The sequence below is a fragment of the Aphelocoma coerulescens genome, assembly GCF_041296385.1.
Source record: "Aphelocoma coerulescens isolate FSJ_1873_10779 chromosome W unlocalized genomic scaffold, UR_Acoe_1.0 ChrW_unloc_scaf_4, whole genome shotgun sequence".
In the NCBI taxonomy this organism is placed as follows: Eukaryota; Metazoa; Chordata; class Aves; order Passeriformes; family Corvidae; genus Aphelocoma; species Aphelocoma coerulescens.
The window spans coordinates 1,066,718-1,080,616 of NW_027184083.1; the positions used below are offsets into that span (position 1 = coordinate 1,066,718).

General features: G+C 36.1%; 1 protein-coding gene across 7 annotated transcripts in view; it reads right to left on the bottom strand.

Annotated features, from left to right (window-relative positions):
• The window catches only part of LOC138102888 (nipped-B-like protein), a 166,508-nt gene that overhangs the window by 64,456 nt on the left and 88,153 nt on the right, over positions 1-13,899 (bottom strand). For 4 of the 7 annotated variants that reach the window (XM_069000658.1, XM_069000661.1, XM_069000659.1 and 1 more), the window contains one exon: positions 1,564-3,066. The exons of 2 other annotated variants lie outside the window; for them this stretch is intronic. In XM_069000658.1, the coding sequence (XP_068856759.1) occupies positions 1,564-3,066 (1,503 nt within the window). Of the gene's footprint in view, positions 1-1,563; positions 3,067-5,386; positions 5,425-13,899 lie in introns of those variants that run through there. One more of the 7 variants, XM_069000662.1, reaches the window with a different exon arrangement.

The window sequence follows — 13,899 nt, forward strand, 5'->3', positions numbered from 1 at the left end:
GCCTACTTCAGAAACATTTTAGAAAGCATACATACACTGTATATAGCTCAGAGGGCTCTAAATTTACTAGTTTTCTGCCCATAGAATTGTGTGATTTCAAAGTCTATCCTTAGGAGCTGAACTCCATCAGAAAGTTTTCCATATGCCTTATAAAGAACATAAATGTTTCATCTGAAATCTTTAGACTAAGCTGACAGCAAGGATGTCATAATTTTCTGTCTGACTCTAGATACCTATTATTGTTAGAACTGGAAAATTTGCCTGTTCTGAATATCAAAAAAAGGAGAGGGGAAATGTCCATATTTCCAGGATAAAGAGAAAATATTTAACAAGAATGCTAACATTTTACAAATAAGCAATACTCATGCTGAATTGTTAAGTCTTTAAGGGTCAATACAATCAAGTTAGTAGGGAACAGACGTAGCAAAATAAATTAATCATACAGATATCAACTCTGTACAAATGCACATAAACATAGCTATACATTCACAAAGATTTCTACATCAGTTCTTATCAGATAAACTTTGTAAGAAAACATTTTAATCTCAAAATAATGAGCAATGATATACCCAGAACTGCATTCATAAATAATCCTGTATACAGTTGAAATTCTCTCCTCTGACACTTTATCTGCCTATTTTTGGGTCATGACAGCTCTATAAACATAAATACATAAGAAATCTAAATGCTTTAAATGCTAAACAATAAAAAAGAACCCTGACCAGTTAGTAGCATTGATTTCACAATGTGAAATTATCTACTTCAGTCTGAAACCAAACTAAAATTATAGCACCAAGAACAAAAATGTGTTAAATCTGCAGAAGAGACAATCAAATATCAAACCTACAATCTGTTATGCATAAATTCCTGTTTATATGACTGATTTGATAATGCCAGTCTACTGTTTACCAGTTCCTTTCCTCTTTCTACATACACTGGACCATAGAGACAACATTATCTGAATTCTCCTAAAGATAGAACTTTTTAATAATCTTAATGTCACACAGTCTAAAGTGTGGAGGCTTCCCAACAGAGTTGTATTTATAGTGTAAGAGGCAGATGGGGCTTTGTAATTGCCTTCTTATCTCATCATGTCAAAATATCCCTTAGAAAAAACACATTTAATTTCCAAATAAAAACATAAAAGAATCTTAGGGTTTGTATATATAGTATTTCACACCACTTCAGCTACAACAATTTAGTTACAGTAGTACCATTCCCTTATACAGACACACCTAATCATTCATATAGTAGTTATGTTTAACTAGATAAATTATCAGATTAAACTAGTGTAACTGAAGTACATTTTAAGACTATTTAAGTGCCCCCACATTAGGAACTTGTATTGGAATAAACAAATCATTTAAGTTACACTGTAGCAAGATTTCCAATAACCACAATTCCATAGACATATTTCACTTTGTTCCCCAAAATCACCATATAGGCAAGCATATAAACTATTAAACATTTGTGGTTAATTTCTAACCACAGGAGTAGCAAATCTAAAAGAACAGGATTATACAAGATATAATGCAATTAACACTAAAAAAAAATACAACTTACCTTTATTAGATTTGGATGACTTGTTCTTGCTAGGTTTAAAACAAGAGCCCCTTGATTTATCTTCTCTATCTTTAATAAATTTTTGCACATCATCCAATGAAAGCTTTTGAAGGACAACTACAGGCTTAGCTCCTTTATTTAGATCTTCAACTAGCCCAATCTTCTCTACTTTGTCCTGTTCACCTTTAAATTCAGTTTTCCTTGATTCCTGAGTGACATTGACATCTTTATCACGCTTGATTTTTGGAATGACAAAATGTTTCAATGCGCCAGATCTTGCCCCCAACAAATAACTGGGAAACTCTGCTTTACTGTCAGCATGTGCTTTATTACTATTTACTTTACTCTTATTACCATCTGTCCTTTGTTCATCCTTGCTGTTTTGTGATTTAAAACCAGGTTTATCAGGTCTTGATTTACTAGAATCTCCTCTACCTTCCTGTTTAATGCGAGGGCTGTCAGGTCTTGATTTCTGATCCCCAGAAGAAAACCTTTCCCTTGATTCACCAGACTCATGTCTATGTTTCCTTGCAAATTTCTCAGGTTTTGAACCATCAGATTTAATACCATGTTTAGAATCATGTTCATTTTTGTTTGAGGATCTCAAATATTCAGGTCTTCTGATCTTGGATGGATCTCCTCTGTATTTCTCTGACTCCTCCCTGTCCTCTGATCTTTGTTTGAGGCTATCATGGTCACGTCTTGGTGTATCAGAAACTGAGCGCCCATCAGGCCTCTGTTTTGTTGGATCAGGTCTACTTTCAGATTTTATCCTTGAAGGATCAGATTTCACATCTAGTTTATGTCTAGATATTTCTATTTTCTTATCTGATAATGGTTTACTTGAGTCCCTCTTGTTATCATGTCTATGTTTTGGCATTTCAGGCCTGCCTTCATTCTTCTGTTTCGGTGTTTCAGGCCTCTGCCTTATTTCCTGTTTGCCATTATTTTGTTTTCCTTCATTTTGTTTCATCTCCATTTGCCTGCTCTGGTTTTGTTTTGAATCTGTTTGTCTGTTCTCATTTTGTTTCACTTCCATTTGTCTGCTTTCATGCTTGCTTTCACGTTTAGCTTCTACCTGTTTCTTCTCATTCTGTTTACTTTCCAACCGCCTGCTCACATTTTGCTGAAATTCCATTTGTCTGTTTTCATTTTGCTGGATATCTGTCTTTTGGCCCCCAAAGTCTGACATTTTCCTAAAAATCTCGGGATGGTTTTCAGGTTTAAATTTAAGAACTCCAACAGTGTCTTCTTGAGGAACACACACAAATCCATCATTATACTGCTTAATTTCTTCAGGTTTTTTGATGATGTCCAAATCCTGAGTTACTGTTGCCTGAGAGTCTGCTCTTCCTGCTTGCTGCAGATCAATACTAACCATCAACGCTGGTCGTGCCCCATTTCCTGCAGAACCTGTCTCCTGAGAAGCTGTTATATTTCCTCCAGTAGCACCTCCAACCTCCTGTGGTTTGTTTTCTTGTTTTCGCTTCTTCAGAGGCTTATCTACAAATTAAAAGAGAAAAATCACAAATGCTATATATTAGAAATAGGCAAATGTCCAAGCAAAAATGTCCATTCCCCTCCACCCCCACCAATTAATCTTCCTCCACATGTATGTGCACACAAACAACAAAACCCATTGAATTTAAAAGCAAGAATAGAACTTCTCTAATACTTTTTAATGTATTTGTTATCAATCTACCACATGTGCCAATTAATCATTAAAAAACACCTTCAAAACATATGAAATCAGTTCCTGTACAATTCATAAGAGAATCATCTAATAAAGAAACTGCAGTAATGGCAAAAAAAAATATCATTTACAGTTGAAGCAAGTTTTGAGGAATACTAATATAAAAGATTCTCTTTTCCAGATTAAGCCTGGTTCATTATACATGAACTATGCAAGGATCTGCAGTGATTAAGACCGAGTTTTTCCCTACTTGATTCAGTTGGGCTTTGCATATATTGTAGCCAGGAAACACATGAACAATGAACAAAAATTATTAAAATAAGTCCAACACTCCATGCTTCTCTTTGAAACAGGGAGTATATCAAGAGTTGGAGTCTATACCATATCACATATGAATAAATGGGGGGCCACTACACACTTAAAAGCTTCAGTATTTTCCCCTTGCAACCATAATGCTTTTCATTAATGAAATAAAAACTTCAGTGATAATTTTATGTAGTGTCAAGAGCTTGACTCTACAATAATCCTTTCAGTTTACATTTTTTTAAAAATCATTAAAAGTAGAATGCAGAAAAATAGAAAGTGAGCCAACCACCCCCTCCTGTAATTTGGTAGAATTCATGGAAATGAGAAGCACATGAAAATATCAAAAAGAGTATGTTCTATTCATTTAAAATACAACCTATTTATATTACCAACATGATACTCTAAACTAAAATTAATTTCTACCATGAAACTTATATTCTCATTTTGTAATTTGTCAATAAAAAAGATATTTTCTCTGTAATCAGGGAATATAATTTTAAGTCTAAGTAATGACCAAACACAGGTTGAAAATTCTATCAAAATGTCTAGAGCACAAATACAATATAAGAAAAATAACTTATTTTGTGCTTAGATTTGTGGTGCCTTTTCACTAGATGCAATGAGCCAGCTCTCCTTTTGGGAGCAGGGGAAAAGTAGGGAGGATGCAATCAAGGAAGAAAGAATTAAACTCTTAACAAAAATACCCCCAACCTCTCAAATTGTAAACCAGAATTATAACTATGACTTCTAATTTCCTTTATACTTGTAGAAGATTCTGATTCAGAAGAATTAAAATTTTAAAGGATCATCTCCAAAATTAACATTAGAACACAGTAACAAGTAGTAAGATAGTCAATCCCAGTGATGTGAACAGGTTTGTGGGGTTTTTCCATCATTTTAATTCTCAAATCTATTTGTATATCTCTAACTTCCTAAAACTCCAAAATTATGTTCATTTAATGGCTGGAAGACAGTAAAGACAAATACAATAAACTCCATGCAGAAACTGGTCAACTGCAAATAAGGAACTTTTCAAAGTAGGAACACTTGCCAACTTTATGATAGACGTGAACCAAAATAAATTTGATTAATTCAAAGTACAGCTTTTTAGAATGGATTTTCCTTTTTCTGTCCAACAACAACTGTTGGATTCATATGAGAGCTTATATAGATTAACTTCCTTACACTACTTATTAAAACAAATGTGGTTTTTTTTGAAACCTTCATACAATGACAAAAAATATTTTTCTCCCTGTGACTAAGAGGGCTTTGAGCTTCATAGCAGGTCCTAGGAATGACCATGAAGTAGAAGCTTCCAAACAGAGATTTCAAATTTTATTATTTTTTAAAAAACACATATACATTAAATACATACATACACACACATATCACTACATTATTTCTCAATTAAAACTGTTGAAATTTTGAAACACAAATTGAGAAACTTGTGTTCTTATGAAAAAGTCAGTCAGCTTTTTCATTTTAATCCAGAAATGTCAGTCACACTGAAAAAGTCCTGTAAAGCTCTGATGGTGGATCTAGCTTTTAAGACATTACTGTTACTAGTTATCTGCCCTGTCCCTTTAACTGAGGTTATCACCTGTAGCAGAAGGGAACACACATTCACATTTCTACAAGTGTGTTTCATTGTCTAGTGCATCAGATTATGGCACTAGTGAAGACAGTTTTCATTAACCTAACCAGACTGAACAAGCCAGCTGAGAGCCAAGCAAAGGTTTTCTTCTGCTACCCCTACTATAGGAGCAAGGCAAATGGTGAGATGTGATGCCTTAAACTGATATAGCTAGATCAACGAAAACTCACCTTTCAGAGCCCTCATGCTGAGGGCTCCAAGATTAAACAACCAAAACAATTCAAGTATGACGAATTTTCTCTCTTGAACTTCCATGGGCTCAAAATGCTGCTGTTCATCATCATCCAAAATGTCAAATTGTAAGTTGAGAACATATAAATAGATGATTGCATCATAACTTGTCACATTCCCTCTAAATACAGATCTCATTTGATGCACCTTCTTTGCTTCTCTTGACAACTCAGTACTGATGTTTAGTAAGTTATAACCACAACCTGTTGATATCTTATCTGAGAAGAAAGGGATGCCTTCAAAGTTCTCTTTTCCTAAATGTCAAGATGATTGCAGATGGAGTTACAGATTATTCACAAGATTTTTTGATATTTCCAGTGCATCTTGAGGGTGGTGCTCAGAACTAGACTTGATAATTACAGTTTTGCCTCTATGAGAATTCTGGACCTAGGACAAAAAAGCTGACCCAAGTATATGAAAAGAAGCAAGTTCGCAGACAATATAAAACTAGGGAGGACTTGTTGACTCCCTCAAAGGCAGAGAGGCTCGGCAGAGAGACCTTGACCAATTAGAGGACTGGGCAATCACCAACCATATGAAGTTTAACAAGGGCAAGTGCTAGATTCTCCACCTGGGATGGGGCAACCCTGGATGTACGGACAGACTGGGGAATGAGAGGCTGGAGAGCAGCTGTGGGAAGGGACCTGATGGTCCTGGTTGATGACCAGTTGAATGAGTCAGCAGTGCCCTGGCAGCCAGGAGGGCCAACTATGTCCTGGAGTACATCAGGCACAGCATCACCAGCCAGTTGAGGGAGGGGATTGTCCCACCCTGCTCTGCACTGGTGCGGCCTCACCTTGAGTACTGGGGGCAGTTTTGGGCACCACAGTATAAGGAAGACATTAACCTATTGGAGAGCATCCAAAGGAGGGCACGAGGATGGTGAAGGGCCTGAGGAAAAGCTGTATGAGGAGCATCTGAGGTCACTTGGCTTGTTCAGCCTGAAGAAGAAATTGAGGTAAGACCTCACCGGGGTCTGCAGCTTCCTCCCAAGGGGCAGCAGAGGGGCAGGCGCTGAGCTCTGCTTTCTGGTGACCAATGACAGGACCCGAGGGAACAACTGGAACTGTGTCAGGGGAGGTTTAGGTTGGATATCAGGAAAAGGCTCTTCACACAGAGGGTGGTCGGGCACTGAACAGGCTCCCCAGGGAAGTGGTCACAGCCCCAAGGCTGCCAGAGCTCAAGGAGCATTTGGACAACCCTCTCAGGAACAGGGTGGGATTGTTGGGGTGTCCTGTGCAGGGCCAGGAGTTGGACTCAATAATCCTTGTGGATCCCTTCCAGCTCAGGATATTCTATGAAAATATCAGGTTGAACTAGTGCATTAAAGGTAGGATGAGTACATAGTACCACTATCTTCATTGAGCATAATGGAAAAACTCCACTGAATGGGCACAAATACTTTTTTGGTTGCCATCATAGCTGCAGAAATATGAAAGGTGAAAAACACTATTGGGCTTTATCAAATTGTGAACTCACTTTGAACTATATAAGAATAATCAATAGAGTATCAGAGAAGTGAGAAGTAATTAACCTCTGAAAACAGATGTTGTCTTCTCTTTTACAATCAAATATATGCAAGTTTGCATAAATCTGTCTTGTTAAGGCATGAGTCCCAAGACCCCATAGGGTCTTAATGAACAGATGAACTTGGGAACTTTACAATATCCATTCAAATATTCTTCATACTCTTCAAGACATCAGTATGCAAGCTTCATCCACTTCATTCCATAGATGATAGAATTTATTAACAGGATCTAGGAGTTTGCAAAAATATCAGACTAACATTTTTCTTTCAAATCCTGCAGACCTAGGTTCAAAGCTTGCCACAGTTCTGAACAGGTAGGCTCACATGCTCTTGAGGCCAATAAAGTGTGATCATGATCTTTTTGCTTCACTCTTTACAGCAATTTTTGTAATAGAAGGAATATGTAATAAGCCACAAAGAGCTTTCTGCCTGTATTATAGATCAGGTATCCAAGTTTGTTGTTCCCAGATTCTTTTCTTTTTAGAAATATTATTCACTCCTCCCCCTTCCCTGCCTCCCAAGAACACAGATACATAAAAAATGTATCTACATTTTGTTCAGTTACTTGAACAAATTGATGACTGTTCAGAGTACAGTCTGATCCCAGTTGTTCTCCTATGAGTGCATTGGTTTTGCTTGGAAAATTTGCATGGACATTCACTTACATTGCAACATGCTCACCAAAAGGCAGTACCTTGGTACTCAGAACAAGATCATAAACTATCTTATTCTAAAAAATAGCAGAGATGTTCTGTCAAATTAAATGGGTCACTGTGGTGCAAGAAACAAAATATTACAGGAACCACAAGTTTGAAATGGATTTCCAAGCAGTTGTGTCTCACCTGTCCTGTTATGAACAGTATTCCTGGAGACAGGTTGTGGCCTTCATCTTTGGAAATATCTGCATGTCAAAACAATGAGTACTTTCAGATTTAGAAATTAATTACTGCAGAACCTCTGTGCAAAAACACATTGCACTGGAATAACCACAGATACCTTTGAATATATTTCTGCTGAAACTGCAAGTCAATTGTGATTTGCAGCATATTCATGCTGAAAACGGATATACTTGGAAGCTGAGCAAGTATTAGGGACAGTAGCTGGATGAGGGGAGCTGTATTAAAGAAGTATCTGCATTCTTCCATTTAATCTGAAATCTTTCCAAAGCAGCAGCCAGAACATCACTAGTGCTGAAGTCTCCGATGTTACTACTTTCTTGCAAACCTGATGATTGTCTTAAGTCTCCGATTAAACTTTTTCAACAAATGAGTATAATAGGATGATAGCCTAAAAACCTCTAGAACTGCATGTCCTAGTAGATGGAAATGGGTGTTTTGTAAATACTTGTGAAAAGGTAACAAGCCTAAATAAGAACCACATGCATGGTTGCTGAGCTTTGTTTTAGCAGAATGGTAACACTGCTCTATTAATATTGTTTGGTAAACTTTAAAATCCAGAGATTTCTGATTTATCTTGAAGACACAACATATAAATTACCACTTCCCCATTTACACCTTGTAAGGAATTCAGTTGAAGACTTCATATCCAAGATGGATAAATGTGAATGTACTCCTCTTCAGAACCACAAAGATTGATCCGCTAATGCTGAATTCTGTATGAACCATTTTGATGACTCCAGTACAAACTTTTTGCATAACAATTAAGAGTGTAATATTTTAAAGTTCTAACACTCTTCAGAGATTATTGGGATATGCCTCCACTCATTTGAAATACCACTTATTTGCATTATTTAAATCAGCAGTGAATAAATTTATCCCAAATATGCCAGTCCTAAGCAGTTATTACTTATTGTCAAACCTTCCATTTTTGAACATCAAAGACAAGTCAGCCAGAGGCCAATTACAAACTTATCTTATTTAAGCTAACAGTCAAGACTAGGAATTTTCGACAAATAATACATAGCCATATGCCTAAATAACAAATCTATGTTTACTGACAACTCTTTCCTTTTCCTAGTTATTTTTCACAATCTCTTCAAAGATGTGCAAGTGCCCTGTCCCCCCCAACCAATACTGTTGTGTAGACCACAAGAATCTAAACCAATCAATATAATCTGGATATAAGTAAGATTTAAAATTAATGATACTGATGGATGACATATCAATGGAGTGAGGACAAATATCCATTTTTAACTTTCTACTCTTCAATGAATATTCAGCATTACGGGCCATGAGAGGTTGTTCTCACCTGACCTCCCCCCTAAACCATATTCCAATAAGCAAATAATTAAACAACTTAAGAAATCCCTTCCATCACTAGAAGAGATTCCCACAGCACTAGTTCCTCCCCTTGAAGGAGAGACTCAGCAAACATAAGTCAAAAATTTTAGTCTCACTGCTTGCTCCCTTACAGAAGAAACTAAGAAAGTAAAGTCATGAACCTGGTATAGGAAGCTTTATAGAACAGAACATAATTAAAAAGGCTCCAATGTAGAGACCAGAGGGCTTCCAGCTGCTGCAGTTCAGAGGAAGGGATTTCTGAGAATCTGAACAGAAACAGCTGATAATTTTTAGCAATCTGTCAAGAGACTTTATCAAACTTCTGGTCACTATGCAAAAAAGAAAGTTCATCAAGAGGGATGTCCAAACTCATTCAGAAAATAAAACAACCACAAAGTAAACCAAAAGCAAAACCCCTAAAAGGACTACATAAATCTCTGACATGCCTTAGGGTGTAGCACAATTCATAATCTTAATTTTGGTAAAGTTCTGTTTGTTTTCTTAAATATAACAATAATGTAATCAGCATAACTGGAGGATGAAATATGATTTTATGAACTTTTCTGTTTAAGAATGTTTGGTAACTCATTATTCCCTGTCAACAATACTAATACAAAAGAAATATTACACTAGATAATAACAAGAATTGAACTACAGCAAATTATAATCAAGCATCTCCACTTGTTTAAAGATTGGAAGCTGTAATTTAACCTCCCTGAATTGTTTTTATAAACAATATGATTTCAATTTATCTAAGAGATTTTTCTGAAACAAATTCAGGGGTTAATCCATGTGATTGTTTTGTGAAGAATTATAGTTTTGTAAACTCAATTGTTAAAAAATCTGAGAAAAACCTGAAGTGTGAATACTTTTGAAATACATAATGCAGCACCTAACTTCAAAAGAAAAAGGCAAGACACTAACAGTAGACTTAATGAAGACTAATTATTTCATGTATCACTTACAGATTAACATTTCCAATCAGTTTCAAATTCATTTGTAGGAACAACAAACTTTAGAAATAAGGAAATTACTTTAAAATTTATTGGTGAACACTTTTAATCTCCCTTCCAGATGTTGATTTTATTCTGACATCATACCTTGCATTCAAAAATATTTTCAATTAACTAGATCCAGTAACATTTATATAGGATGATAATGAAAAAAAACCTGTGTCATCATCTTAGGTTGCTGTTGGAGTGAACTTAGTGACTATGAGCTACAAAAATGCTGGGCTTAAACTGTTAATAAGCTTTGTTAATTATACATGCTGTTCTTTATCAAAATTTAAATCCATTATAGAGAAGTGACTGTCCCAGAACAAAATAATGTCATTACTGGGTAAGTAACATTATAAATCCTCCCATCCATTTAACAAGTACAATCAAGGGCATATGCTACATGCATATTATATTTAATTTTCTTATCTTAGTTCATGCTATAAATAAAAATAAAATACACTTCTTACTAAACTGAGTTTTAGTTATTTTCTACACCTTACAAGAGCAGGTTTCTGCACTACCCTATGTAAAGCACAACCTGGATAAATGTGGGAATTTGCTTTCATGTTACACAAGAGCACCAAAGGAAAGTAGACACCATTAAAAAATATGCCTCTTCTTTTTAAAAAAACATGCTTTTCAGTATTACATTCTTAAAAAATATAAAAGAAAGCAATTTTCCCTAGATAGTTGGAAACACTGCAACACTTTATTGCAATTTCTCTAGATAGAAGAGAAATTTCTTCCCCTTACTTAAAACATTTCTGAACATAAAACAAAAAAAGTCTTTCATCTATAGGAACTGGATGTTGCAAATCTGCTTTTTCCTGGGAAAGCTACATCGGGTGCCAGTTTAATCTATTACATAACACTACAAAATGCAGACCTAATGAAAGTTTGTACACACAAAATGCATGGTACCCAATTCTCACACTGTCCTACTACATAGAGACAATAATTTGTATTTTACACTGTCTCATTTCATCTTCTGGTATTAATAACTGTAATCTTCAGCAAGATTACTATACAAATGACTACACTCATATCTCTATTTTAAAGTAAATAACTCCCCTATAACATATTTTTGAAAATGAATGGAAATATACTGGCTATAATTACATGTTCTATCATTTCATTCATTCGCTACATAAAATTAAATGCAAACAAACTATTAATTCTTAATAGTGTTCTTCTGTCTCTTCTTTGTGGGACTTTTGGGGGGAGATGGGTAATGGGGAGAAAGGGAAAGGAGCTGAATAAGAACTTTAAAGGTAAGAGAAAAAGTTTACTTACCTATAAATGTAGTTTTGAGTTTTGCTCCGGCAGATTCACACTCTTGGGATGGGTGTGTCTGCTGCTATGGGCTTGGAATGAACTAAAAAAAGAAGGGCCCACAGCAGGCATCCAAATGCCCCCTAACTGATCCAATTATTGGAAATAAAGTTATTACAGCTTCACTTCTCCCTAATTCAAAGAATCCACAGTAAGATTTCAAAGCAGGTAAAATGGATCCTCAGAGGTAAAATATATGGGGGAAAAAACCCAGAGAAATGAGTAGGTTTGTCTCATTTAAAAAATGCTTCTAATCATTTTAAGTTTAAAAAATATATATTAGCCTCACAATTAAATGGTTAGTGATGAATGATTTCATGATTTTTCTTGCAAACACCAGAAAACAGTGCCTTTACAAGTAAAAGTAGAACTCCTTAATCTGCTAAGACAGCTGCATAATATAAAAGTGTCTTTGAAGTATTTTAAAATCTAACAATGAAAACACAATACTATGTAGGGAAGATCTCAAATGAAAATTTAGCAAATCTGAATAAAAAACTAAAACAATTTGAAAAAGAGTCTGAAAAAATGATGGGTTGCTTTCTGTTTTTTCAAGTAATTTTCAAGATTATCTTCCCTTTTCCTCTTTCTAGAAGACTCAGAGCTCCTTTTAACATCAATATCTTAAATATTTTTGATTTGCAGTATTCAGGAGTTTTAGAAAAGCATGAAAGATCTTGAGGTAGAAACCTTGAACCTGGAAATTAATTAAATAATAGATCTAAATCTCAATTAACAAGAAGAACTTAATGTAATGTTCTGGGAAAGGTTTAGATTAAAGTGACTGACTAGTTTAGAATTACTTGACCATAAATAAAAATGTGACTACTGACAGTGATTAGAAGAAAGTGTGCATGAAGCTTCATTATTTCTAATTTCTTTAGAAAGGTATTGTTAAGATAACTTTCCTGTCTGACCATTCAGGAACCACTCTGGGAGTCACACTCACCACCAGAGACTGTCACTGCTGGGACTGAAGTCCCTTCACAGCAGGCAACTCCAGTTAACCAACGGGTGCCCCGTTTGACTCCCTACCACGCCACACAGTCAGACAAGTTTCCCTCACCGGCTCGGCCCCAGGCTTCCTGCAGCAGAGTCCCAGACACCTGGTTCCTTTGAGTAATTGAATCATGTTGCAGTGACATCATAACAGCTCGAGCTGGTGCCTCCGGGAAGGGGCCCCAACAAAAGAATCCCTGGGCTTTGGTACCCTCACAGTCTGTGCCCCCGATAGTCTGGGGTCTTCCTGCTGAGTCTCTGAGTGGCCGGTCACCTGGCTGGCTCTGCAGCTCCTCGTGCCCTTTATTAGGCAAAGGGTCGGCACCAGTTCACGGCTCGTTGCCTGGGGCTTCAGCCATTTCCCACCACCCAGAGCACAATCTACATCTCCCACTGCAGCTGCACACTGAGCTATCAGCAGTAGCGGTATTCCTCAACAGTATCCTCATGTACTTAAGCAGAAGATGGTTTGATGGCTTACTTCTTGTCGACTTGTAGAAAAAGATAATCCCTTTCTGTATTAATCCTTCTGAACCGCTTTTTTTAAACTCAAATAATCTGAGTCTTGATAAACAATAGAAGGATCTATCTGATATTACACATCCTTTCAAATAAGAAGACCTAGAATTGATTAACAACTTGTATCTGATGAGGGTATAGAGGCCACTGTGAGGGGAGGCAATGGGAATTGAAAACCTGAGTTTTATCATGTTCCATGGACTCATTTGTTCTGAAGCTATTAAACATAATCGATGCATTAGACTGTAACTTTCAGTGCTAAGTGCTTTGATCTCCAAACTCTTCAATCATTCCTTTAACAGACACAGACAAATTACTTGCAAGATTAATCAATACAGAGAGACTTCCTAGATGGAAAAAGCAGGATTGGAGATGGATTCTTGTCATTCCACACAGAGGACAAGGACAAAACCAAATTTTCAAATTTTGCACCCCTCTGTAATGATGAAAAGTCCCTATAATCCACTTAATCCAAAATCCAACTAGATCAAAAGGATAAAATGATAAAAACAGAGCTCTGAAAAGCACTCAGATATGGAGGCAAAATGTCTATATTCTAAAATCTCTCCTAATGCATACCTGATAGACATTAGATCAAATGAGAGATTTTGCATTAGTGATTTTTGCACTAAGAATTCCTTTTTCAGAAACCAAAGGCATGACAATAAGATTCCAGAAAAATACACTGCTTGTCAAATAAGTCAGCACTTCTGAAAAGCTCTGTATTAGTTTCACCTCTGGAATGGAGACTGCCTCTCTACTTTGAGAGACTTTTGTGGGAGCTAAATATTTTAACAGTTTTGTTAGAATTAGGAATTTATTACAGAAAGTAC